The 23,551-nt window shown below is 48.4% G+C and overlaps 1 protein-coding gene across 1 annotated transcript; it reads left to right on the top strand.

The window, feature by feature from the left end:
• The first annotated feature begins 214 nt into the window (after positions 1-214).
• VAMP2 (vesicle associated membrane protein 2) lies at positions 215-22,776 on the top strand. The gene is made up of 5 exons (XM_035134476.2): positions 215-369; positions 13,196-13,316; positions 16,902-17,060; positions 17,847-17,898; positions 19,253-22,776. Coding segments are annotated over exons 1-5 (351 nt in total). The 5' UTR covers positions 215-367; the 3' UTR covers positions 19,270-22,776.
• The last annotated feature ends 775 nt before the right edge of the window (positions 22,777-23,551 follow it).

Genomic DNA, 23,551 nt, shown 5'->3' with positions numbered 1-23,551 from the left:
TTTATTTCATTTCATTCCCCCCAATTCCCTGGTCATCAATGGCGGGGAAGAAGGATAAGCGAGACACATTCAAAGGCCTGCTGTGCGGGAAAGGAGGCAAGTCAACATGGCGGCCGCGCAGCTGCTCCCCCTCCCCCTCCCTGCGCCCCGCCCCTCCCTTTCCCAGTGCCATTCATCCTCCCCCTCCTCCTCAATCCTGCTCCCTTCTCTGAAGTTCCCGGATGCCAGCAGCTCGGCCGCCATCTTCCCGACTCAGCCGAAGCGGTCCCGCACCATTCACTGAGCGCGAGCCCAGCAGCAGGTGCCGCCGCGGCGACCGCCAGCCCCGTTCCGAGCCCCGCAACTGCCTCGACCAGCATCCCCGGAGATGTGAGTAGCGCCCGATTGCAAAGCGCCGGGGGGCGAGCAATGGTCTTCAGGGTGCATAGAAACGGGTGCATGTGAAAAAAGAGGGTTTTGACGTTTGCTCGCCGGCGCGAGGGAGGGAAGGCGGCTCAGAGCCGCCCACGCAATGGACCCCCGCGGGTGGTTTTGCCTCCGTTTTCGGTGCTTAGGGGTCATTACGCCGAGATCGGTGGCGTGCAATGACCCCCGGCTTGCATTAGTGTTCGTGCATTAGCTTTGGACCCCCATTTGGGGGAGGGGGAGAAGAAGGCGGCGGCGAAGGGCTTGGCCACCGTCCTTTGCAAAACAACCAGGTTTTTAGGGCGTTGGACTGGGTGAAGGGAGCGAAATGGTGAAATGAATGTAGAAATGTTGCGCTGCCCCCTCCCCCACGCAAAAGCATGTTATCCTTTCCGTTTGTGTCTCTCTTCGCCCACCCACACATCAGCCTAAGGCGATCTCGGGAAGGAGGGGGGGATCAGGGCAAGGACGTGAGGCGGCTGGAAGAGATCGAGCGGGGTGGGGGCAATGAGCCTTCCTCCACCTTGAAAGAGATGGCCGGGGGGTGCCTCTCCCGCCACCGTCAAGCTTCCCTCCTTCCCTCCTCTCCAAGCCTCGTATCTTTCCGTAGGCAAAGGGATCAACTGGTTGCAATGTTGCATCTCTCATTTCATCCCCCCCCCTTCAATCGTGGAGTCGGTGGGGGCGGAAGCCCCCCTAAAATAGGCAAGGAGAGAAATAAACAACTTGTGCTGTTGCATTTCCCCCTAAGATTGCGAGATATAAATGAGGTCATCGTGTATGACCCTTCCTTCCTTGGGGAGGACCTATATGAGAGCCCCGTTTCCTCTTTCCCCCTCGAAATCGTCTTGATCTAGGGAAGGTGATTTTAATAAATAGTCGAACATTTCGCTTTAATCTTGTCCCCATCCATTTAATCTCTGCCTGCTTTGATGGAGAATTGCCTCTTCCCTCTTCCTCCTTTTAAAATATATTTTGCAGAATAAAGCTAGCATTAAATACATTTTTAAAAAATCTGCATGCATATAATGTTTCTACAGTACTGGTTTTTTTTTTAAAAAAAATGGGAGTGCCTGCTTCCTCCCCCCTTTTTTCTCTCCTCCATTAGCATACCTGGAGGCGGATTAACTGATTGCTGTGTCAGTGTAAAATATTAACGAATCAGGATCTCCCCCCCCCCCCGGGGGTTACAGGTGTAAGGTATATGGTGGCGGTGGGTACCTAGAGATCCCCCCTCCCCACAAACGCCAGTGGATGCCAAATGCTCTGGTGGTTGAAATCGACAGAGGGGGGTGGGGGTGTTCTGAAAGCATCATCTGACCAGATATATGTGTTCAGTGCCCCCACTTTCCATTTTTCCTCTTCAGTAAGGCACCAGATACAGCCCCATACCACGTCTGAAATAATGGGGATGCGGAAGGGGGCACGTTTAAGACCTGCCACCCCTCCCATATTCACCCTTTTGAGTATTTTTAGATTTTGCAAACGCAAGCAGGCAGACAGATGACGCTAAAAATACCCTTTTTTCCCAGGCAGTTGTCACTTCCTTTATTTTCATTCAACCTTTGCTGTTTGTTCCTCTTTTGTGGTGGCAGGAGGGCGAGAGTGGAATGCCCCCCCTTTATTCTGCAAAAACCTCAGCTTCCTTTCATTGCTGAGATTGACATCTTTGTGGTGTGGGCTCCCTTTGTGCACCATAGAAAGCAGTCGTAGAGACCACCCCCCCCAATATGAAGATTTTCTGTTTTTTTCTTTCTGGAGGATGTAGATCCTTCACGAATTTTGTGTTGTCTTTCCCAAAAACGCTTCCTAAGCTCTGAAAGGGGGGTGGGAACAGGGACAGGGGGATGACATTGTGGAGGAGATGGATTTGGGAGGTAAGATTTAGAGTTGGGTCTGTGTGTTATGGACAGGAAATGTACGTGCGTAATTGAGAAAAACAGGCAGGTTCAAGGGAGAGAGAACAAGGTGTGGAGGGATTGGAAGTTGGAAGGTGAGGGGAAAGGAATATATATATGGCATTTGTTGTGGGTATATTTTGGGGGCTACGGTGGTGTGCATGTCCAAGAATTGAGAGGTGTTGAAGGGGTGACAGGATGGCAGGCAGGAACAGATGTGCAATGAGACCGGGAGATATTTTCTGGCAAATTTCTTTAAAAATAGAGGGTGATGGGAGGGCAAGATGCTTTTGAGTCAGCTGCAGAAATGCTTTAGGCATGCTTGGTTGACAAGGGAGCTGCACTCTGCATGCACACAGATGGTCTAGAGTTCGTTCTGAGCTGAAGAATTCAAAGGAGGGGGGGCAGGCATTTTGGTGGTGAAATCTGGGGATTTTGCTCCTGAAGGGATGGCTTGCACTGCTGGGCTATGATGGAACACTCCTCTCTGTGTTGTGAGCCGCCCTGAAATCTACGGGTGGGAGGGCTGTATGCAGATTTAACACATAATACCGTAATAATTGTAATAACATTCTGAGGTTCCAAGTGGCGCTTCCGTGCCTTGTGGAGAAAAGTCCTCCATTTTCACCCTGCCCCCTTCTGGGAATATTGTGAGCTCAAACACAGAGAGAACAGCTGCTAAATTAGCAGATGATGATTTTGTAATGAGATTTAAAATAATAAAAATCAGCCGGTGCAAAAATTATAAACTTACATCGTTCCTCCCTCCCCCCCACAGCTGTGTTTGACTATGCGTACTTTTTTCTGCCTGAGTATTAATAAAGCTTATGCTGTGTAGAGCTACAGAGATATTTTATCCACAAAAATCCACCAATATCCCACTGATGAGCCACATATTTTGATGTGAGCTTACTCCAGTCTTCAGTGGGGTTTTTTTAAAATGGGCCTACAGACCTGACTTGTGTACTTAATCAGATGATAGCTCAGTAGCATCATGTGTCCAGCATGTGAATTTAAAATATATCAAAGGTTTATATATGAAAGAAACTAATTAGCCAGTTCTTCATAACACTCGTACAACAACATATTCTCTCTCTCTCTATATATATTAATGCACGTAACTCATTTCCAGCAGTATTATCACCATTCCCTCCATCTCCTCTGTATACCTTAAAACAGTGTTTCCCAAATTTGGGTCTCTAGCTGTTTTTTTGGACTACAACTCCCATCATCCCTAGTCAGCGAGACCAGTGGTCAGGGATGATGGGAATTGTAGTCTGAGAAAAACAGCTGGAGACCCAAGTTTGGGAACCCCCGCCTTAAAGCAACCTTCTTAAACTTAGGGGAGGGTGCCCTCAGATGTTGTGGGACCACAACTGCCATCATCTTTGACTAAACTGTCAGGGGATGATGGGAGTTGTAGTCATATAATCATAGAATTGTAGCGCTGGAAAGGGACTCTGAGGGTCTGTGCACCCAAATCAAATAACGGATTTGGGTGAGGGGACACACCATTTAGCATTCTCTCCTCCAATGAACTGGCATATGTAATTGTGCAAACTTTCTTCTCTGTTCGCCTTTTTAATTTCTTCTTAGCCTCCTCTGCTTAGATAATAATTCCCCTCTTTTTAGAAGGGCAGGGAGAGACATGGAGATACCGATTATCCCAGTTCTTGCTCTAAAAGGTCTGAGTACTTAAAAAGTTTATCCTTGTACCAGAACCAATTGTGGTTAACACCCCCGCCAAATAACGACAAAAACCCTTAATGGGTCCGAGTGACTTGAGAGTGTTCACACTAAAGTCAGGGTTGTGGGTTCGAGCCCCACATGGGGCAAATGATTCCTCCATTTGCAGGGGGTTGGACTTGATGACCCTCATGGCCCCTTCCAGTTCTACAGTACTGTGATTCTGAACCGGAAACACATCCCCATCCTAGGAGCGGTCTGTAAATCCCCCTGGGGTCTCTTCTTGAGGGTGTGTGGTTGGGTTGAATCAAAGAGAGGAGGGGCCTAGTGCTGTGATCAAATACCCTCCCTCACTTTGCCCTTCAATCTCCCCCTCCCCTACTTTCAATGAATGGATCTCTTCTCCCACCCCTCTTTTCTTGAAACTGCCTTTTTGTTCTGGCAGTCCATAATTTGGAAGGTGGGTTTTGTAAAGGAGACGGAGGGGGGGGGTAACGCCCCCTGCGGCTTTCCCAGGATGTGCAAATAATTTTCGGTATCCATTGCATCTTGCACCCTTCATTTTTTCTCGCCTCCCCTGATGTTAGCAGCCTGACCAAGTTACTAGACCACAGGAATGTTTTACAGCCTTGCCTTGCCTTGCCTTGCCTTGCCTGTGCTCGTCTTTTGTTAGCCTGAGGCAGGGAGCAGGTGTGGGCTTCCCTAAATCGTGAGGATCATCCGTGGCTGATTTGTGTCACGTTATATGGAAATGAATCGATCGATTGATCGATCGATCTTCCCCAGCCTGTCAAGATGTGCCTTTAGCCGCATGGAACCTCAGCAGATGGCTTGACTGAAGGGGGGGAAATTGAAGGGTTTTTTTTTTTAAAGAAAAGAGGCCTTGCCTACTAGAGAACAAACAAAACCTTTTGTTCTGAGCAGCTGATACAACAAGTACATGCTTTGTGCCTTTAAAACAAAGGGATGGTCAGAAGATGATTCAAGTCACCTCCTTATCTGGTGTGAAGTCATGTTTTGGCCTTGCAGATAGGGTAACACCCACCAGCCCCACCGAGATAAGTCTTCTCTCATGAGAGCTTTTGTCACAGCTACGGGGGGGGGGGGCCCTCCCAGCTCAAGGGCCACATTCCCTCCTGGGGGGCCACATGGGAGTGGTGTGTGGGGCCAGAGGCAAAAGTAGGCGTGGCCACTCTGTGATGTAAATCCCTGGGTTTCCAAAGGCAGTCGCATCCGTCCCTCCACCTTTACACACCTGTAATGCCCCCCCTCCCCGCTGCCCATTTATAAGCCCCCTATGGGACCCTGACCCTTGAACCTTCACCCTTGTAATTTACCAAATGACTTGGCATAACAAAGGTGGACTTTGGATGTGCAATTGCCTCCGCGCGATAAGCCTGTCCTTTATCTGATGTAGAAATTATTTAAATTACCTTGGTACGTGCGTCTTTTGATTGGAGGATGAATTCCTGGCTGGTTTATTATCGCCAAGTAGGTTTTTAAAGGGTTTGTTTTTTGGAGGATCTTTGCAGTTCTGCACGTTTCCTGTTTCCTGAGGCGAGGCGGCTGCTGAGATCCCCTCAGTGTGTCCTAGGGAAGTTGCCGCCTCATACTGACCGCAGGCCTTTCATTCTTCCAGCCCAGTTCTGTCGGCTCTGACTGGCAGCAGCCAGCTCCAGGTTCTCTCTTTCTACCCGGTTCTTTGAATTGGGGAGAACCCCCTGGGGCTTTCCAAAGCAGGTGGAAGACAGAAACTCAAGAAGACGCTTTATACTGAGTCAGAAAGTTGGTCCACCTAGCTTCATATAGACCACACTGATTTGCAGCAGCTCTCCAGGAATTCATATAGCCTTATCCCCCTAGAGAAGCTGAGGATTAAACCTGGAACTTTTCGCATGCGAAGCACATGCTCAAACACATTGAGCTATACGGCTCTTCCTGGATTTTTCTCAGCCCAACATTTGATTTTAAGTGTGTGTTATAAGAGTACCCTTATTAATTTTATATCCTGTGCAATGCTATCTGCACTTGGAATTCTAACTAGCTGGTAGTAGTGAATATTTTATTTTTGCTGTCTTGAGCCCTGCACAATAATGGGATGAGGAAGGGGATAGAGACCAGCATGTATGTATGTACCGTATGTATACCAGCACTTTATGTACCGTATGTATACCAGCACTTTAAAACCTGGGGTTTTGTTGATAAAATTCAAATCCTTAATGCCCAGAGTGCTCTGTCCATTTTCTGAAGTGCCTTTAATGGCTTTTTGGAAGAAGCAGGTCCGGGAGGGTGTTGATATATCCCTTCCGGAGTGAATGTTTCTTGCATTCCCTTCCTGGTCCTGAGGACTGGTAACTTGAACTGCGCAGTTCCTCCCTCTCCTCAAACAGAGAAATTGCCATGCAGCTAGCTGAGCTGGAGAAAAGAAAAAATGAAGTCAAACTCACATGCCAGGCTTGAAGGTACCTCCCTCTCTTTGAACTGGGAGGTGGTAACTTTTGCAACCTGTACTGCAGTTGCTCAGATTTTGAGCTTTATCTGGGCTGGACACCTACAACCTGCCCCAAGTGTGGTGGACTGGGAGAGCAGGCTTCAAATCCCCATTCAGCCTAACCTACCTCGCAGGGTTGCTGAGGGGATTGAAGAAGGGGAGAACCATTCATGCCACCTTGAGCTCCATGGAGGGAAAAGCAGGATGGAAATGCATTACTTTTTTGGGGGGGGGGTCTTCCAGTAGCCAGTGCTTCCCTTAACAGTCAGAGGGGTGGTGCTTTCTCCCATCATTCCTTTTCGTTCTTGTGTTTTGTTTTGTTTTGTTTTGTTTTGTGCTGGTTCCAGAAATAACAAGGTGTGCTGCTCTGAGCTGGAAGTGGTTTGATGGTTACTTAGCATCTCGGTCAAAATCTCCTGCACATAACTGATTTGCTTCCCCTTCTGTCCATGGACCACCCCTGACCTCATTATCGTGAGAGATGTTAAAGCCGTTAGCTACTGCATTTATCATAAATCTTGCCTTCTTTCTGGGGTTTAACGTTGCTTCTTTTTCTCTTTTTTTAAATATAAAAAGAAGAATAGCATGTGAGTGAGAGAAACGAAAGGAAACTGGTTCTACATATATCTCTGTCCTCGACATGTCGGGCAGGGACTGGCATAGCTGCCAAGTACCCCATTTCCCTCGGGAAACCCCCGTTTTTACTTACCTTTCCCCGGTGGTCCCCCGTATCACTTCGTCTCCTGTTTTTCTCCGTTATTTTCTCCTGCCGGCGGCCATTTTTTTCTTTCCGATTTGCCCTTTTATGGGCACCAAAAATGGCCGCCGCTGGCTTCAAAAGTCACTTGTACGCATGTCCGGAAGTGCATAGATGTGACTTCTGGTGTCGTCGGCGGCCATTTTGGTGCCCATAGATGGGCAGAGCGACACCGGAAGTTGCGTCGACGCACTTCCTGACATGCGTACAGGCGACTTTCGAAGCCGCCGGCGGCCATTTTTGGTGCCCATAGAAGGGCAAAGCGACACCGGAAGTTGCGTCGACGCAACTTCCGGTGTCACAGGGCTGCTGGTCCCGGATTCTGCAGTCCGGGACTTGGAAGGTAAGGACTGGTGTTCTTCAAAATGCAACAGGGGAAAAGACAAAAGGAAGAAATTTCTTAATTGGCCTAAGAACATAAGAAGTGTTCTGCTGGATCAGGCCAATGATGGCCCATCTAGTCCAACATCCTGTTCTCACAGTGGCCAGGCAGGACCTGAGCACAGGAACGCTCTCCCTTCCTGATATTCAGAAGCATTTACTTTCTCCAACCATGGGGACAAAGCATTGTCGCTCTGCCTCGTAGCCCTTGGAGCTGTGTGTACGTGCTTAATATATGAGCCATACATTAGCTTATTTTGCATCATTTATTCTCCTGCCAGTCATGCCTGGCTCCTTGACAGCTTCCGAGATTTAGCCAGCCCTACACCCGGGCTGTACCATTTCGGACTGTTCAGGGTTGAGGGCGGGAGCATTTCACGTGACTCGCCCGTGGGGAAAGTTCCTTGCATATAGTAAAGGTAATGTGCAAGTGGAAAGGGTGCTACTGTGAGCCTCTTCTTTCCTTTATTTATTTTATTTTATTTAATTTATTGAATTTATATACTGCCCTTTGCCCGGAGGTGTCACATAAAAAGATCACAGTACAGTATATAAGATAAAAAATAAAAGCAATAACCGAATAATAACCCCCCCCCCAAAGTGCCACATTTTAAAAGGGTATGGGATGTGCTACATCTCAATGTGCAGGTTTTTTTTTTTTTTTTGAGGGAAGGGGGATGGAGGAGTCATTCTGCGACGTAAGAGGTCCCAGTTACATCACTTAATCAGAACGAAGCCTTCATACAGCCAACCAAGGGTGCTCTCCAGCTGCTATGGACTACAACTCCCATCAGCCAGTGTGGCCAGTGTCTGGGGTGATGGCAAGCGCTAGTCTACGCAGTAATGGCCAAACTTGGCCCTCCAGCTGTTTTGGGGCTACAACTCCCATCATCCCTAGCTAACAAGGACCCAGTGGTCAGGGGTGATGGGAACTGTCGTCCCAAAACAGCTGGAGGGCCAAGTTTGGCCATCACTGGTCTACAGCATCTGGAGAGCGCTGAGTTGGGGAATGCAGCCTTAGAAGCTCATCTCAACTTGCTCCGTGGGTTAGCAAACCCATAAAGACAAAGGTTTGTGGGGAGCACTGAATTTCTGGGCCCCTGCGCACACCCTCCCAAGACCCTTTTACATAACCGTGATTTCTGTCCTCAACATGGTCTCCAATGGCCTGGGATTTCTCTCTCTCTCTCTCTCTTTAAAAAAAAAGGAAGGGGGGGGAACCAAATCAGATCTGGTAACTCATTTTTGTTCTGTGTCATTCTCTGTAGCACTTGCTGGTTTTGTTTCTCTAGCCTTCTCCCCATCCCCCTTGAGGGATGGATCCCAGCCCTTTACTTGCCATTGTTTCGGTGGTGTGGCGTCACTGTCTGAAAATAGAAGGCACTTGGGAATGTGTGTGAGCGCGCGCGTGCCTGTCTGTCTGTCAGGGAATTGCAGGTCCCTTTCCTCACCATTGAAATTGCCCGTCTTTCATTTTAATTGTTTTGAAAATGAGACCCAGTTGGTGCAAACCAGGGGTCCTGAGCGTAGACCTGGGGGGGGGGGGAAGAAACCCAAGCCTTTGTTTCTATGGGTGCCAATCAAAGCTGGGGAAAGTACCCAGAAAACATGGGTGTTTCAGGAATTTTAGGTGTTTTGCCTAAGCTGTTCTGATATGGGTGCGGTGTACAAGCATCTGTTCCATGGGAATGAGACGATTTCATTCTTAGTTTGAAAATCAGGGTCCTGTGGTCTGTAGGATTTTGTGCTGCCCGGGGCTGCTTCGTTGTAAAAGCTTGATATGAAGGGTGTCCAGGTCTCCCTTTCCAGGGATTAAATTTAGTGTCCTTGCTCTTAATCCCCCTCTAATTATAGCCTTTTATCTTAAACCCACCAGAGTTTTTAAAGTGCAGACCTCCCCCATGCCCAGCAGATATTCTTTTTTTCTGGCGGGGGCCAGGAGCTGCTTTCTTGTTTTAAAAAGGGTAGTCTTGGGGGGGGGGGCTTGCATTGCAAGTTACCTTCTTTATTTTAGATTGTTCAGTTTTTGTGGCATGTAAACAAAACCTCTGATAGGGAAGGTAGGTTTGTGCTGGGCACTTGGGAAGCTATGGGGTTAAATAGGTGTTTATTTATTCATATATTATTTACATATATTTACTTATAACATAGCAAAGTGTAATAACAGGTGCCAAATAAAGCTAGAAAGAGATCTCCAGAACTAAACATAAAGGAACAAATTTCCATAATGAAACAGGACATAATAAATTAACATCACAGGGTTGCAAGAAACACAAATGGGTTTTCATTATCCTCTACCTTGTGACTTGAGTGCAGTATAGAAAGACTCAATATTTCTTGATAGAGGCTTTGACTTGTCGCCTGCCCTCTCTGTTTCTCTCACCATATATGTAAGCATAACCATATATACCAGGGGTCAGCAAACTTTTTCAGCAGGGGGCCAGTCCACTGTCCCCCAGACCTTGTGGGGTGCCAGACTATTTTTTTTGGGGGGGGGAGAATGAACGAATTCCTATGCCCCACAAATCACCCAGATATGCATTTTAAGCAAAAGGACACATTCTACTCATGTAAAAACACGCTGATTCCCAGTCCGTCCGCAGGCTGGATTTAGAAGGCGATTGGGCCAGATCCGGGCCCCGGGCCTTAGTTTGCCTACCCATGATGTATACCAGGCACCCCCAAACTGCGGCCCTCCAGATGTTTTGGCCTACAACTCCCATGATCCCTAGCTAACAGGACCAGTGGTCAGGGATGATGGGAACTGTAATCCAAAACATCTGGAGGGCAGAAGTTTGGGGTGCCTGATGTATACTACCGTATCAGTTTTACATTCTCTCTCTCAATGATGGTGTACTGTCTCCCCGCACCCACCCATTTTGACAAATTATCATTCTGGCAGACGTTAAGAGGTGTTTGACGCACACCAACAATATGGGTGTTTATTTTAGTTTATTCCATTTGCATCCCACCCATTCCTCACTCTGGAACTCAAGGTGTGTCTCCCATTTGGGCAGGTGCTTCAGCCAGGTGTCTGTGTCTGTGTGCTGTCAGGACTTGCAAGCTCTGGGGCTGATTTTCAAAAAACTCTGTAGCCACGGACAATCAAATTCCGTTGCCATTATTGATAGGGCTGACCATATTTGTTGCAAAAGATAGTTAGGAATCTCCTGAAGATAGAGAGATAAAGATAGAGAGATAAAGCCCTTTTGAGCAATTGAGGGGTGAGGGTAATTCCTGTACAGTGGTACCTTGGTTTAAGAACAGCTTAGTTTATGAACAACTTGCATTAAGAACGCTACAAACCTGGAAGTAGGTGTTTGGGTTTGTGAACTTTGCCTTGGAATAATAACATGTTCCGCTTCCTGTTGAGTGTAAATTGAGTCCCCTGCTGCTATGGGAAAGCACGTCTTGGTTTAAGAACGCTTTGGTTTAAGAATGGACTTCCAGAACGGATTAAGTTCATAAACCAAGGTACCACTGTATATATCAAGTTGCCTGTGGCAAGTATGAGTTTGCACACAGCAAGTGTTTTTGTTTGTTTTGTTTTTAGTTTTTTCTGGGCCATCAATGTAATGACAACTGACGTAACACAATTATGTAGGAAGACGGGTTCCTAAATGTTTTGATGGCTGCTACTACTTTATGTCATCACTTTGGGGAACTTAAATGCAAGGCTGGTGGCATTGTTCTTTTGTTTTGTTCGTTTATTTTTGTTTCTTGTAGGGAACTGAGAACGGATACCAGTTGGATCAGGGGGCGGCAAACTTTTTCAACAGGGGGCCGGTCCACTGTCCCTCAGACCTTGTGGGGGGGGTGGACTATATATATATATATATATTTGGGGGGAATGAATGAATTCCTATGCCCCACAAATAACCCAAAGATGCATTTTAAATAAAAGGACACATTATACTCATGTAAAAACACGCTGGTTCCCGGACCACCCGTGGGCCAGATTGAGAAGGTGATTGGGCCATATCTGACCCCCCGGGCCTTAGTTTGCTTATCCATGAGTTAGATGATGCAATGAAGGCTAACAGAAACTCGTATACATAAAAATCAATATATAATATGGATTTTAAACAGCAGAGTCTAAAAGCAGCACTCGGATTTAAGTTAAAAACAGAAAAGCAAGTTGCAAATATCATTTCAGTGTCTGCATCTTCAAAAGGATGCTTTCAGTTTCTGTCCACAAGACAGATGCGTATCCGCCAAGAGGGTATCCCAGGGCTGTAGAGCCACCACGGAGAAGGCTATGCCTCTTAAATATTTGCTCACCTAATGCCCCCACAATGCTTTTTAGGTGGGATGCTTTTGTTTTTACAGGTTGACTGTCTGGGGTTGGACCCAGAACCACTTTTGAAGAGGCTTTTCCTTGTGAGGGCGAAATGCCTCTTTGCTTATAACCTGCGATCAGCGTTTAATGGATGTTTATTACTTGATTTACATACGGCCTTGTATGGAGCGCCACCTCTCAAAAAATACCCCAGGCCTGCCCCCATGCATCACAAAACCTCATAAAGGCTCCCCCCCCCAAGCCTAATTGTGGCATGGGGCTACATGGAGTGCTAACCCCTCTTCACTGTGACACCCCCTTCTAAAATACCCCATGTGTTGCAGTTCAGGTGGCAAGCCTAATTATGGCTGTGTGAGGCAGGATTTGTGGTGGGCCAAATGTGAAGACTGAATCTGACCTTCAGGCCAGTGGGTTTCAGGCCACTCCTTCATTGCATGGTCTTTCTTTTATACAGTGGTACCTTGGTTCTCAAACTTAATCCGTTCTAGAAGTCCGTTCCAAAACCAAAGCGTTCCAAAACCAAGGCACGCTTTCCCATAGAAAGTAATTCAAAATGGATTAATCCGTTACAGACTTTAAAGAACAACCCCTAAAACTGGAATTTAACATGGATTTTACTATCTAACGAGATCATGGATTCATAAAATGAAAGCAATAAACAATGTACTGCGGTCACACAATCAATCAGTAGCTGAACTGGGTTCTACACAGTCACAAAAACAAAACAAAAAGGCAAAATGAACAGCAAAAACAGACAGACCTCAGAGTAACACTCAAAATGGAAGTGTGGCACTCAAATTGGAAGAGTAACACTCAAAACGTGCTAAAAGAAGTTTGCAACTGGAACACACACTTCCGGGTTTGCCGGGTTTGGGTTCCAAGTTGTTTGCGTTCCAAGGCATTTGAGAACCAAGGTACCACTGTATATGTTTTGGGCTTGAATCTATTAATTACATTTCACAGTTCTTTGAGCTCAGTTGCCTTGCTGTGTCCTCCATGTTTTGTTTTTAATGGTGTAAGCCAGGCACCCCCAAACTGCGGCCCTCCAGATTTTTGGCCTACAACTCCCATGATCCCTAGCTAACAGGACCAGTGGTCAGGGATGGTGGGAATTGTAGTTCAAAGCATCTGGAGGGCCGAAGTTTGGGGATGCCTGTTGTAAGCTGTCCTTACTAAGACAGCTGGGAATTACAACTTTTTAATGTGAGATGAAGTCGGGGCGGGGAGATGAAGATAATGTTGATAACCGCAGTTTTCGCTTTCTCTCTTGCCCGCAGGTCGGCTCCCGCTGCTGCTGCGCCCCCCGCTGCCGGAGGAGAGGGGGGTGGGCCTCCTCCCCCACCCCCCAACCTCACCAGCAACAGAAGGCTGCAGCAAACTCAGGCTCAAGTCGATGAGGTCAGTTGCGTGGGCAAGGATGAGAGTGGAGCTGGGCAGCTTTGGGGAAGAGAAGTCGCCTTTTCCTTGCCACCTCTGTTGGATTGGGGAGGGGTGGGGGTTGCAAGGTGACTCCTCCCACATAATTGCTTAGAGTGGGAGGAGAGCATGGAATAAAAGGCCTACCTCCACACAGCACAAACACACAGGCTGTACAGTGATAAAACCTTTGCTTTGCATGCAGAAACTCCCCAGTTCAGCCTCTGGTGGACTTTCCAGTAGGACTGGGAGAGATTTCTGCCCCAAACCCCAGAAAACTACTGGTAGTCATTGTAGACCTCTTTTTTTCTCTGGGCCGCACTTTCACAATAAAAAAACAGCCACACTAATTTTTTAATTAATAAGAAATACTGCCGCCGCTGCTGCTGCTGCTACTAATTTTATGACTTCTATCTCATCCATCTGACTTGGTTTCCCCAGGCACTCTGGGCGGCTTCCAGCAGTGAAACACTAGACATTGAAAGGATACAGGGCTGTTTTCATTGGAAAGCCAGATACAGTCATACCTCGGTTTAAGTACGCTTCGGTTTGAGTACTTTCAGTTTAAGTACTCCCCGGACCCGTCTGGAATGGATTAATCCACTTTCCATTACTTTCAATGGGAAAGTTCGCTTCAGGTTAAGTACGGACTTCCAGAACCAATTATGTACTTAAACCGAGGTACCACTGTAGTTGTTTCTCTCCTTGGCATCTCAATGGATGGGCACCACCACCGAGAAGGCCCTCTCCCTGGTCCCCCCTGTAGCTTTACTTCTCGCAGTGAGAGAACCGCCAGAAGGCCCTTGGAGCTGGACCTCAGTGTCCGGGCTGAACGATGGGAACGATGGGGGTGGAGAGTATACTGGGCCAAGACCGTTTAGGTATACTGGGTCGAGGCTGTCTAGGGCTTTAAAGGTCAGCACCAACACTTTGAATTGTGCCCGGAAACGTACTCAGAAAATACTCTGGAAAACAAAAAAGAAACAATTCCTGGCAGTGCTTGATTTATAACATAGAACACAACTACTTTGTGATATGATCAAGGGACAAGTATAAAGCAAGGCAGCCATCGCCTGAACCCGTAACACCCCAGGTCCTGTGTAGGCAAACTAAGGCCTAATTGCCTTCTAAATCCGGCCTGTGGACGCTCCGGGAATCAGCGTGTTTTTACATGAGTAGAATGTGTCCTTTTATTTAAAACGCATCTCGGGTTATTTGTGGGGCATAGGAATTTGTTAATTTCCCTCCCCCAAAATATAGTCTGCCCCCCCACAAGGTATGAGGGACAGTGGACCGGCCCCCTGCTGAAAAGGTTTGCTGACCCCTGCCCTATGTCAATCACTGAGGTCATCCAAATAGGCTGCTGTTAGGGACCCAGGTGGCGCTGTGGTTAAACCACTGAGCCTAGGGCTTGCTGATCAGAAGGTCAGCGGCTCGAAACCCTGTGACGGGGTGAGCTCCTGTTGCTTGGTCCCAGCTCCTGCCCACCTAGCAGTTCGAAAGCACGTCAAAATGCAAGTAGATAAATAGGAATCGCTACAGTGGGAAGGTAAACGGCGTTTCCATGTGCTGCTCTGGTTTGCCAGAAGCGGCTTTGCCATGCTGGCCACATGACCTGGAAGCTATACGCCGGCTCCCTCGGCCAATAATGCGAGATGAGCGCGCAACCCCAGAGTCGGTCACCACTGGACCTAATGGTCAGGGGTCCCTTTACCTTTACCTATGATGTTCCCCATATTTCAGAGGCCTAGTCAGCCTTAACAATAAATTGGGGAGTTAGTGCCAGTGTCTTATGGTGTGCAGCACACTCCTGGCAGAGATTCAGCAGGCATGCTCTGTTTTTGTTTGTTTACTAACTAAAATTTATATGCCGCTTGATTTCATTTTATTTTACCGCTTAAAGTCATTTCAACCTCAAAGTGGTTAAACAGAACTAAAGCAACTTTTGGCTTTCTCTTGAATGACTTGTTCATGTTGAGAGGCGCTGTGGTGTCGTGGTTTGCATGTTGGACCTTGGAGAGCAGGGTTCGAATCCCCACTCGGCCATGAGACTTACTGGGTGACCTTGGGGCAGTCCTAGTCTGTTTGCCTAACCCTACCTCACGGGGTTGTTGTGGCAATTAATGGAGCAGGGAAGAACCATGTACGCCACCCCCCCCTGAAAAGTGTGGGATATAATTCAGTTGATAAATAATAACTAGATAATGCTGACAGGCCTTTGTAGTACTTTGATTTTTATTTTGATCAGCCAATTTCCTTAACGATTATCTGCATTTTTGTTTTTTTAACTGCATCTTACGGTTTTAGCATTATACGCCATCATGCTGTTTAGTGGTGTGGTGGGACAGAAATATTTCTGTAAATGAAATACAACCCTGTGTTGCAAATTTTGGCTGTGCTCATCAGCCGGGCCTTATTAGCAGTTAGCAGTCTACTCTTTTAGGCTGATTACAATAGGAGAGTATGAAACAACAATGAGACTTAAGACTGAAATCAGCGGTGGCCTCAACCAGCAGCAGAATTCTGCAAAAGTCGTGGTGTCACTTAAGCAAAAGCCCAGGGGAATAATTCTGTTTATCCAAAGCAATTTTCACCCCACTCTGAAGCGGAAAAGGCTCCCAAGGCAGCTTATAAAGTTCAATCAAAGTGCAGCTGCTTCTCTACCCTCAGAAGGAAAATGCGATGGGGAGGGAAGAGGAAAAAAGCAGGTTCTTACAAGCAGGGGTCAGGAACCTGCAACTCTCTCGGTCAGGCATCCCCAAACTGTGGCCCTCCAGATGTTTTGGCCTACAACTCCCATGATCCCTAGCTAACAGGACCAGTGGTTGGGGGAGATGGGAATTGTAGTCCAAAACATCTGGAGGGCCGAAGTTTGGGGATGCCTGCTCTAGATGATGCTGGTTTGCAACTCCTTTCTTCCCTGACCTGGCTGATGGGAGCTTGGAGTCTGACAAATGGAGAGTTTCAGATTCATGTAAAAATTTCCTTGCAATGCTGAGCTGGGAAAGGGAAGAGTTCAGGAAGCCGGATGGCATGGCTGCCCCAAGGTGAGAGTTGGGGGGACGGTTTCGTCTTGCATCCATTTTCTCTCTCTGCTTTTCAGCCCATGTGCTCTGGGCCTTTTCTGCAGTGCTTGCTGCGGTGAGACGGCATCTCCTGTACCTTTTGCTTGTGTGTGAGATATTGGGGTGTGGGGGGGGCAGATTGGACTGGCCTGTTCTCCCTCCCCCTGCAGAGTTCCCTGTGGTCGGCAGAAGCTTGTGGGTCTCTCGTGTTTACAGTGGTCTCCAGGAGGAAGTGCGAAGCTGTAACTGGCAGCTGTGTGGTGTAATGGTTAGAGTGCGACCTGGGAGATAACAGGGTTTGCATCCCCAGTCGGCCATGAAGTGGCCTCGCCCAGAGAAAGGTGACCATTCGGCCAGTCACAACAACGACATCGCAGGGTCGTTGTGAGGAGGAGAACTACGTGCTGAACCTTGCACATCTGGGAGGAAAAAGCGGCATATAAATCTGAATAAATGCAGAATACTGTAGTAATAACTGCTTCTCTTCCTTTTCCTGCTCCAGGTCGTGGACATCATGCGAGTGAATGTGGACAAGGTTCTCGAGAGGGATCAGAAGCTCTCGGAGCTGGACGACCGCGCCGACGCTCTGCAGGCGGGCGCCTCCCAGTTCGAAACCAGTGCAGCCAAGCTCAAGCGCAAGTACTGGTGGAAGAATCTAAAGGTAACCCGGAAAGAGCAGCCCGCATATGGCGCCCTTCGTATGTGCTGCTAAAAGCCCTTCCCTGCATTGCCGAAATGGCCGTGCAGGTCTTAACTGGGAATGAGAAGGCTCAGTATTGCCCAGCCCCCAAGAACCCGTTTTTCAATCTTCAGACTTATAAAACTTAAGAGTGAAGAACTGGCCCTCTGAGTATATGTGCAGATTGCCCGTGGAAGAATCTTCTAAACTGGAGAAAGGGAAGTGAGTGGGGCAGTGTGTCGCTTCCGAGTGGGCTAAGCTGCAGGATCTGTCCCCGGCAGGGCTTTCTCCTGTTCACTCGCTTCGTTTATTCATTCGTTCATTTTATTTGTATGCCGCTTTTCTGCAAAAAAGCGGCCTACAACAAAGAAAACAGGGAGGCATTCCGAAAACCCAACAGTGCAAAAGCAATTTTCATGATAGATAACATAGCGCAGCAAGATGATAGCAATTATGGTAGCGTACAAAAAATAATAATCAACATTTCAGTCCTGTAAATACAAGAAGATCACATAAACAACAACCATCATACAACAGCAAAAAATAAGAAGGGAGCTTGACAGTTTCCCCATGGTCCTAGAAAGACCCCCTCCCACAATATTGCTCTCAGTTCTTCTCCTGCAGCAACTTGCAAGGCCCCCATAGGCAGGGAGTGGGCTTCAAGCTGCTCTTGCCCTTGCTTGTTCCCAGAGACCAGTTGCATCTCATTGCACCTTTTCCCAGCTCATGCTCTCGCTTCCCCCCCCCCTTCTTCTCTCCCAATTGCAGATGATGATAATCCTGGGGGTGATATGCACCATTATCTTGATCGTTATCATCGGTGAGTTTCTCCTCCTAGTGAAGGCCATATTTTCGGGGTGGGACGGGTTGTCTGTCTTTACAGTCGGTTGGGCTCGTTCTGGGTCCAGGCCCCCGTCTCTGGCAGACAGGGTTGCACAGCCACAGGGGAAAAAATGTTCTGGTCTTTAAAAAAAAAAGCATTGCTGCTTCCCTTTTGAGAAAAGGCTCAGGGCTGCCAGTCTGTTCTCTACAGAGCAAGCTCTTTCACCAGAGCGAGGCTGGTGCCCGTTTTCCCCCATGCCCAGCGTTCAGTGCTGGAGCAAGTAAAGCAGGAAGGAAAGGAAAGAGCATGTGAAGAGTTCAGCTCCCTTGTGAGAGGCAAATGCAAAAGTTGAGCTGAGGGAGTTTGGTTTTCAGGCAGACTCTTGATCCCAGGCATTTTGCCTATCCTCGTGGTCCCTGAATTGTAAGGGTGGCCTCACCCCCCCCCCCAAATGGATGGCTCGTAAATCTGGTTGTGACGGTGGTAACGTCTCCAGAGGTTGGCTGCTGCAGGAATCCCAGGAACCCGGCCGGCCGGGCCTTTGGTCTGATGCAGCCACGCACCTCTTTAGCTGGTACGGTCAAGACAGTGACCTACCTTAGAGGGTGGTTGTGAAAAAGAGCTGCAACAAGGAGCTGCATGTGGCGCTCTCTTTGAAAGGGTTACACAAATGCCGGCAGGGGGTGGGGAGAGGTGAGGAGACTTGAATGGCAGTGGGAACTTGGCTTGGCCGTATCGGCTTCTTCCTCTAGTCAAGGACCACCCTTGGCAGGCGTTAGCACCCATCCCCATAGCTGCCAAGTCTCCCGTTTTCCCCGGGAAATCCCCGTTTTTCCAGCTGTTCCTAGCTGAAAAAACGGATTTTTTTTGTCCCCCCCCCCCCCCGATTTATTCTGGCGTGGCGGCCATTTTGGAACTGGGCGGAGCATGCTCAGAAGTGACTTTTGATGCTGCTCTGCCCAGTTCCAAAATGGCTGCAGTGCGACTTCTGGCGCGGCGGCCATTTTGGAACTGGGCAAAGCAGCATCAAAAGTCACTTCTGAGCATGCTCCGCCCAGTTCCAAAATGGCGGCAGCGCTACGTCCGGTCTGCTATTTCCGGCCCGGTCCCTTATTTCTCTGACAGCAACTTGGCAGGTATGCCCATCCCTCTGTGTGTGTTCTGGGGGTGGTCACAGTGGGTTACCTGAGCAACCGCATCCTGGCTGCCTGGACCCACCTAGCTGCACAGATTTTTATTTTATTTTATTTTTGGTGCATAGCAGCTGAGTTGGAGTGATGTAGTTTGGGAGTGGCTGAATCTCTTGAGGTTATTAACGGTCCTTTCCCCTCTCCCCTTCCTCCTTTTGCAGTTTACTTCAGCACTTAATGGAATTTATGGAGCCATTTCTCATCCAGGAGCAAGGCCGGGAGCAGCGTGAGGGGCAAAGCATCCCCCCTCCTCTAGATCTCAGCCATATCTTCCAGCCGCCTCCCCTCCCTCCATACGCCCCTTACACCCTCCCAAATCTCCTCCTCCCCTCCGGTGTGTGTGTGTGGGTGTGCATTGCGTGTGGGTGTCTTGTAAATAGCCTGATTTGTTATTTATACATATATATATATATATAATATAATATATTTTGTCTGTTTGTAGATTTATTACTAGACTTTCCATGTGTCATGGAATCTTTCCCCCTTCCTCTTCTCCTGCCAACCCCCGACTTCTCTCTTTCTCTCTCTCTGACAGTGTTTTTTCAGTGTCTTGGTTTTTAACTAAAATCTTCAAGGACCAATAACTCTCCGTGATCCTTAACCCTTCTCCCGACTTAGCTGGGCTCAGAAACTCCTAAGGCACCCTGGCCCACCACACTTCCTCCCCATGCAAAAAAAAAGTCACCCGGATCCAAATGTTGGAGCAATCTTGGGTTGCGGATCTTATCTCCCTGCCTGCAATCTTTTACGTCCCAAGATATCAAGGCACCTCGTCGGAAGTGGGATGCCATGAGTGCCCAGCTTCCCTTGGTCTGGATTGTGACCCTTTGCCTCCTGCAACCGCTGTGACATTGGACTAGATTGTGGTGTGTTAGGGTGTCGGGAATTCCTTTGCTTGCTCTCTCTTTTGATCTCAGCCCCTTCCCCGCCGGGGAAGAACCTCTACCCTTCGTGATCTTCTGTAACATTCCTGGAGTTGTGCTGTGTGCTGTGTCTTCGAAGTAAGCAACACTATACCTTATAATCCCCCCCCTTCCCCGGTGCAGGGAGCAGCTCTGTTTTGGGAATCCTGCAACAGCCTTCTCCTCGCCTCCTCCTGCCACTTAAGGGAGAGGCGGATGATTTTCCTGCCATAGATCTCCTAAATGAAAACTGCCTCTCTTTTTTTTGATAATAATAATATTAAAAATACGAGTATACAAGGTAATATAACGTGTATATTCCAGACCTGCCCGGTAAGGGAGCCAAGGCTATCTAGGGGAAGCAGGATAGCTGCTCACACCCCAAAATATATCTCCCAAGTCGTCCTCTTCTTGCAATCACTGCCTATTTGCCGGGAATTGGGGTATCGTCATTCGTGTCCGGGTAACAAGCAAGCGAGAGTTCTGCCTTTAGTTCCTTTCAGAAGTGTGTTTGTGTGTTTTGTTGAAAGCACAGATAACTAGCAGATTCAACATCAAGTGATATGGGGATTGGGGGGGGGAGCGTTGCTGATTAATAAACTTCGGAGCAAGAAAATATCTTTCTTTCCCCCTGCTTGGGAAATTCTATTTGGGCCAGTTTTGCGCTATAGCAAAATAGTTTTTCTGTGTCTACTCTCTCAACTTCTGAATGGAACTACGAGCAAGGGAAGGGTGTGTGTTGTGTTGTGTGTGTGTGTGTGTGTGTGTGTGTGTGTGTGTGTGTGTGTGTGGAGAGATTTGAGTAGGGAGGAGGCTGGCTTGAATACAGGCTGTTTTTTTTGTGGGGGGGAGAGGGAAACTCCTCCTCTCTGCCCCCACTTCCCCATCCTCACCCAAGATCAGCCAGTTTCGCTTTGCAAATGTCGTAATCGTGATATTGTGACGAGTGAACTCTCTCCCCCCCCCCCCGAATTCCTGTTTAGCACAAACTGCCATATTTCTTGGCCTGTTTATAATGTCAGCGATGTGTGACTCTCTTTTTTTATTATTTTTTTGGTACATCTTCCCCCTCCCCTCTCCTCTTCCCCCCTCCCCTTTCTCCCAAGTAGAGGGGGTGGGGCAACTGTTTTAAAAGATTATCCCTTATCCACTCGTCTCTGTGTTCCGGATTGCTCTCTCTCGAGGCCAAGGAATTTCAAGAGGGAACTAGGAGAGGTTCTGGATCGCTCTCTCTCTCTCAAGGCCAAGGAATTTCAAGAGGAGGGAACTAGGAGAGGAGCTGGCTTTTCCACGGAATCACCATCGCAGCTTGGCGAGTCGGGTGCCCCCTGCCAGTTCGGAGGGAGGACTTGGCAAGGGGCGTCCTGCTAGTGAGAACGGGGCGTTGGGGCAGAACTTGAACCGTGTGGGGGGGGAGGAGGCTTAGAAACCTGATTAATATCCTGGCTCCCTGCAACGGAGGGAAACGAAGGGAGCGAGGAGGTTAGATGGCTGCCGCCTTCTCCCCGTTGAAAACAGTTGCCGGCAATTCTCTTAGGTGGATGCTCGGATATTGTGAACTGCTGGGGAAGAGGAGAGCCCAAGGGGGAGGGGGCGCTATCCCTTGGAGGAGGGGGAAACTTTTGAGGTTGCTCCTTGAACAGACAGCAGCGAGGATAATGGAGGTCCTGGACGCATCTGTCTTCCATATATACTGTGGAAAAGGGTGTGTTTCTTTTAGGGCAGGCATCCCCAAACTGCGGCCCTCCAGATGTTTTGGCCTACAACTCCCATGATCCCTAGCTAACAGGACCAGTGGTCGGGGAAGATGGGAATCGTAGTCCAAAACATCTGGAGGGCCAAAGTTTGGGGATGCCTGTACTAGGGTATGATTTGAGAGAGAAGGGGCTGCAATTCTCCAGCTGGACAGCAGGTGTCACTGCTGCTCTCCAGCTCCCTGGATGCAGCCCTCTTAAGTTGGAGAAAACTTCTGCTGAGGAAAGGGAACAATATAAAGGTAGAAAGGGTATTTTAACGGGTAGGGTAGATCAGGGCACAAGGGGGTGAGGAAAGGTCCTTTGCTTTGCTGCCCATTCCCCCCTCCTCCTCCCTCTTCCTCAGCAGGCCTGGGTTATGCGGGAAAGGGGTTGGACTCGTTACGGACATGACCGGGAATGACTATGCTGTGAAAAATACCTGAAATTTGGAAGGGGGAAAAAAATAGTACAATAAATGTCCTGTGGAGAACGCCCAATTATTATTCTTTGTCTTGCTTGTCTGTCTTGAAAAGGGCTGGCCTCTGCACTCGCTGGGGCAGCGCAAGGAATCTCATAACTTGGCTGAAAGAAAATCAATATTATAAGTAACCACACGTTAAGTGACTGGAAGAAGCATAGAATTTCCGGAATTGTTTTTTTTATGGGGTGGGGGTGGGGAAATAAATGTTTTGGGGGAAACAGAAATATACGCAATCCTTTCCGTGCTTTTCAAGGGCATGAAAATGGCGTGCAAATGTGTGTCAGTCTTTGCTCGTCTAGTTAGCGGGCCGTCTCGAGACATTTTGGCACTGGGTGCAAGGCTCAATAGGCCTACCCCCACCACCAGCAGGGAAGAATGGGTGAGTCAAGATCTACAGCGGCGGGCGAGAATAAAATCAACCTTACCTGATGGTTCGCATGGGAATCAAAGTCTGTTGTGCGGGAGAAAGGGGTCCTCTGTGCAGAGCCCAGGATACCCCAGATGTCAACCCCTCGCCATTTGCTCTCTAGGCGTGGAAGGAAAGCAGCAGCAGTGCCTCCTATTCACTGCTATCACTGCAGCAGCAGTGGGCCATGCATTCCTTGGAAGGCAGATCTGCTGCCCCTGTGGATCCTGCTGTCCAAGGCAGTTTCCTCACCTTGCCTCATGGGTGGGCTGGCGATGTAGCAGCAAGCTGTTGGAAGTCTAAAGGTTTCGTATTCCAGCTGTTGCCCCATTGTTGAGTGCAAAGACACTTGATCCAATTGAGGTGTTTTGGTTTTTGTGTGTGTGTTTTTTTAAAAAGGTTACCTCTATGTACTCCAGTAAAAGGTAAAGAGACCCATGACCATTAGGTCCAGTCGTGACCGACTCTGGGGTTGCGCGCTCATCTCGCATTATTGGCCGAGGGAGCCGGCGTATAGCTTCCAGCTCATGTGGCCAGCATGACAAAGCCGCTTCTGGCAAACCAGAGCAGCACATGGAAACGGCGTTTACCTTCCCATGGGACCCAGGTGGCGCTGTCGTGTCGTTAAACCACTGAGCCTAGGGCTTGCTGATCAGAGGTCAGCGGTTCAAATCCCTGTGACGGGGTGAGCTCCCGTTGCTTGGTCCCAGCTCCTGCCAACCTAGCAGTTCGAAAGCATGTCAAAATGCAAGTAGATAAATAGGAACCGCTACAGCGGGAAGGTATGCACTCCAGTAGGAACCAGCAAAAATCACCTCTCTTTTTTTCCCCTGTTAGTGGACGGCCCTGATGAAGCAGCAGCAATTGAATTCCACCCTATGGCATGTTTTTGGTTTTGCCTGCTGTAAAATAAGGAAGAAGGGGGATACAGTTTG

This window comes from Zootoca vivipara, chromosome 13 (genome assembly GCF_963506605.1).
Source record: "Zootoca vivipara chromosome 13, rZooViv1.1, whole genome shotgun sequence".
NCBI classification, from domain to species: Eukaryota; Metazoa; Chordata; class Lepidosauria; order Squamata; family Lacertidae; genus Zootoca; species Zootoca vivipara.
The sequence above is the reverse complement of the archived record's forward strand: the minus strand, read 5'-3'. Positions and strand labels throughout refer to the sequence as shown.

Bases quoted from the DNA above. Each gene is read 5' to 3' on its own strand.
- VAMP2 (XM_035134476.2), top strand. The intron at 13,317-16,901 runs GTCAGTTGCGTG...TTCCTGCTCCAG, and splicing joins CTCAGGCTCAAGTCGATGAG to GTCGTGGACATCATGCGAGT. The intron at 17,061-17,846 runs GTAACCCGGAAA...TCCCAATTGCAG, and splicing joins ACTGGTGGAAGAATCTAAAG to ATGATGATAATCCTGGGGGT.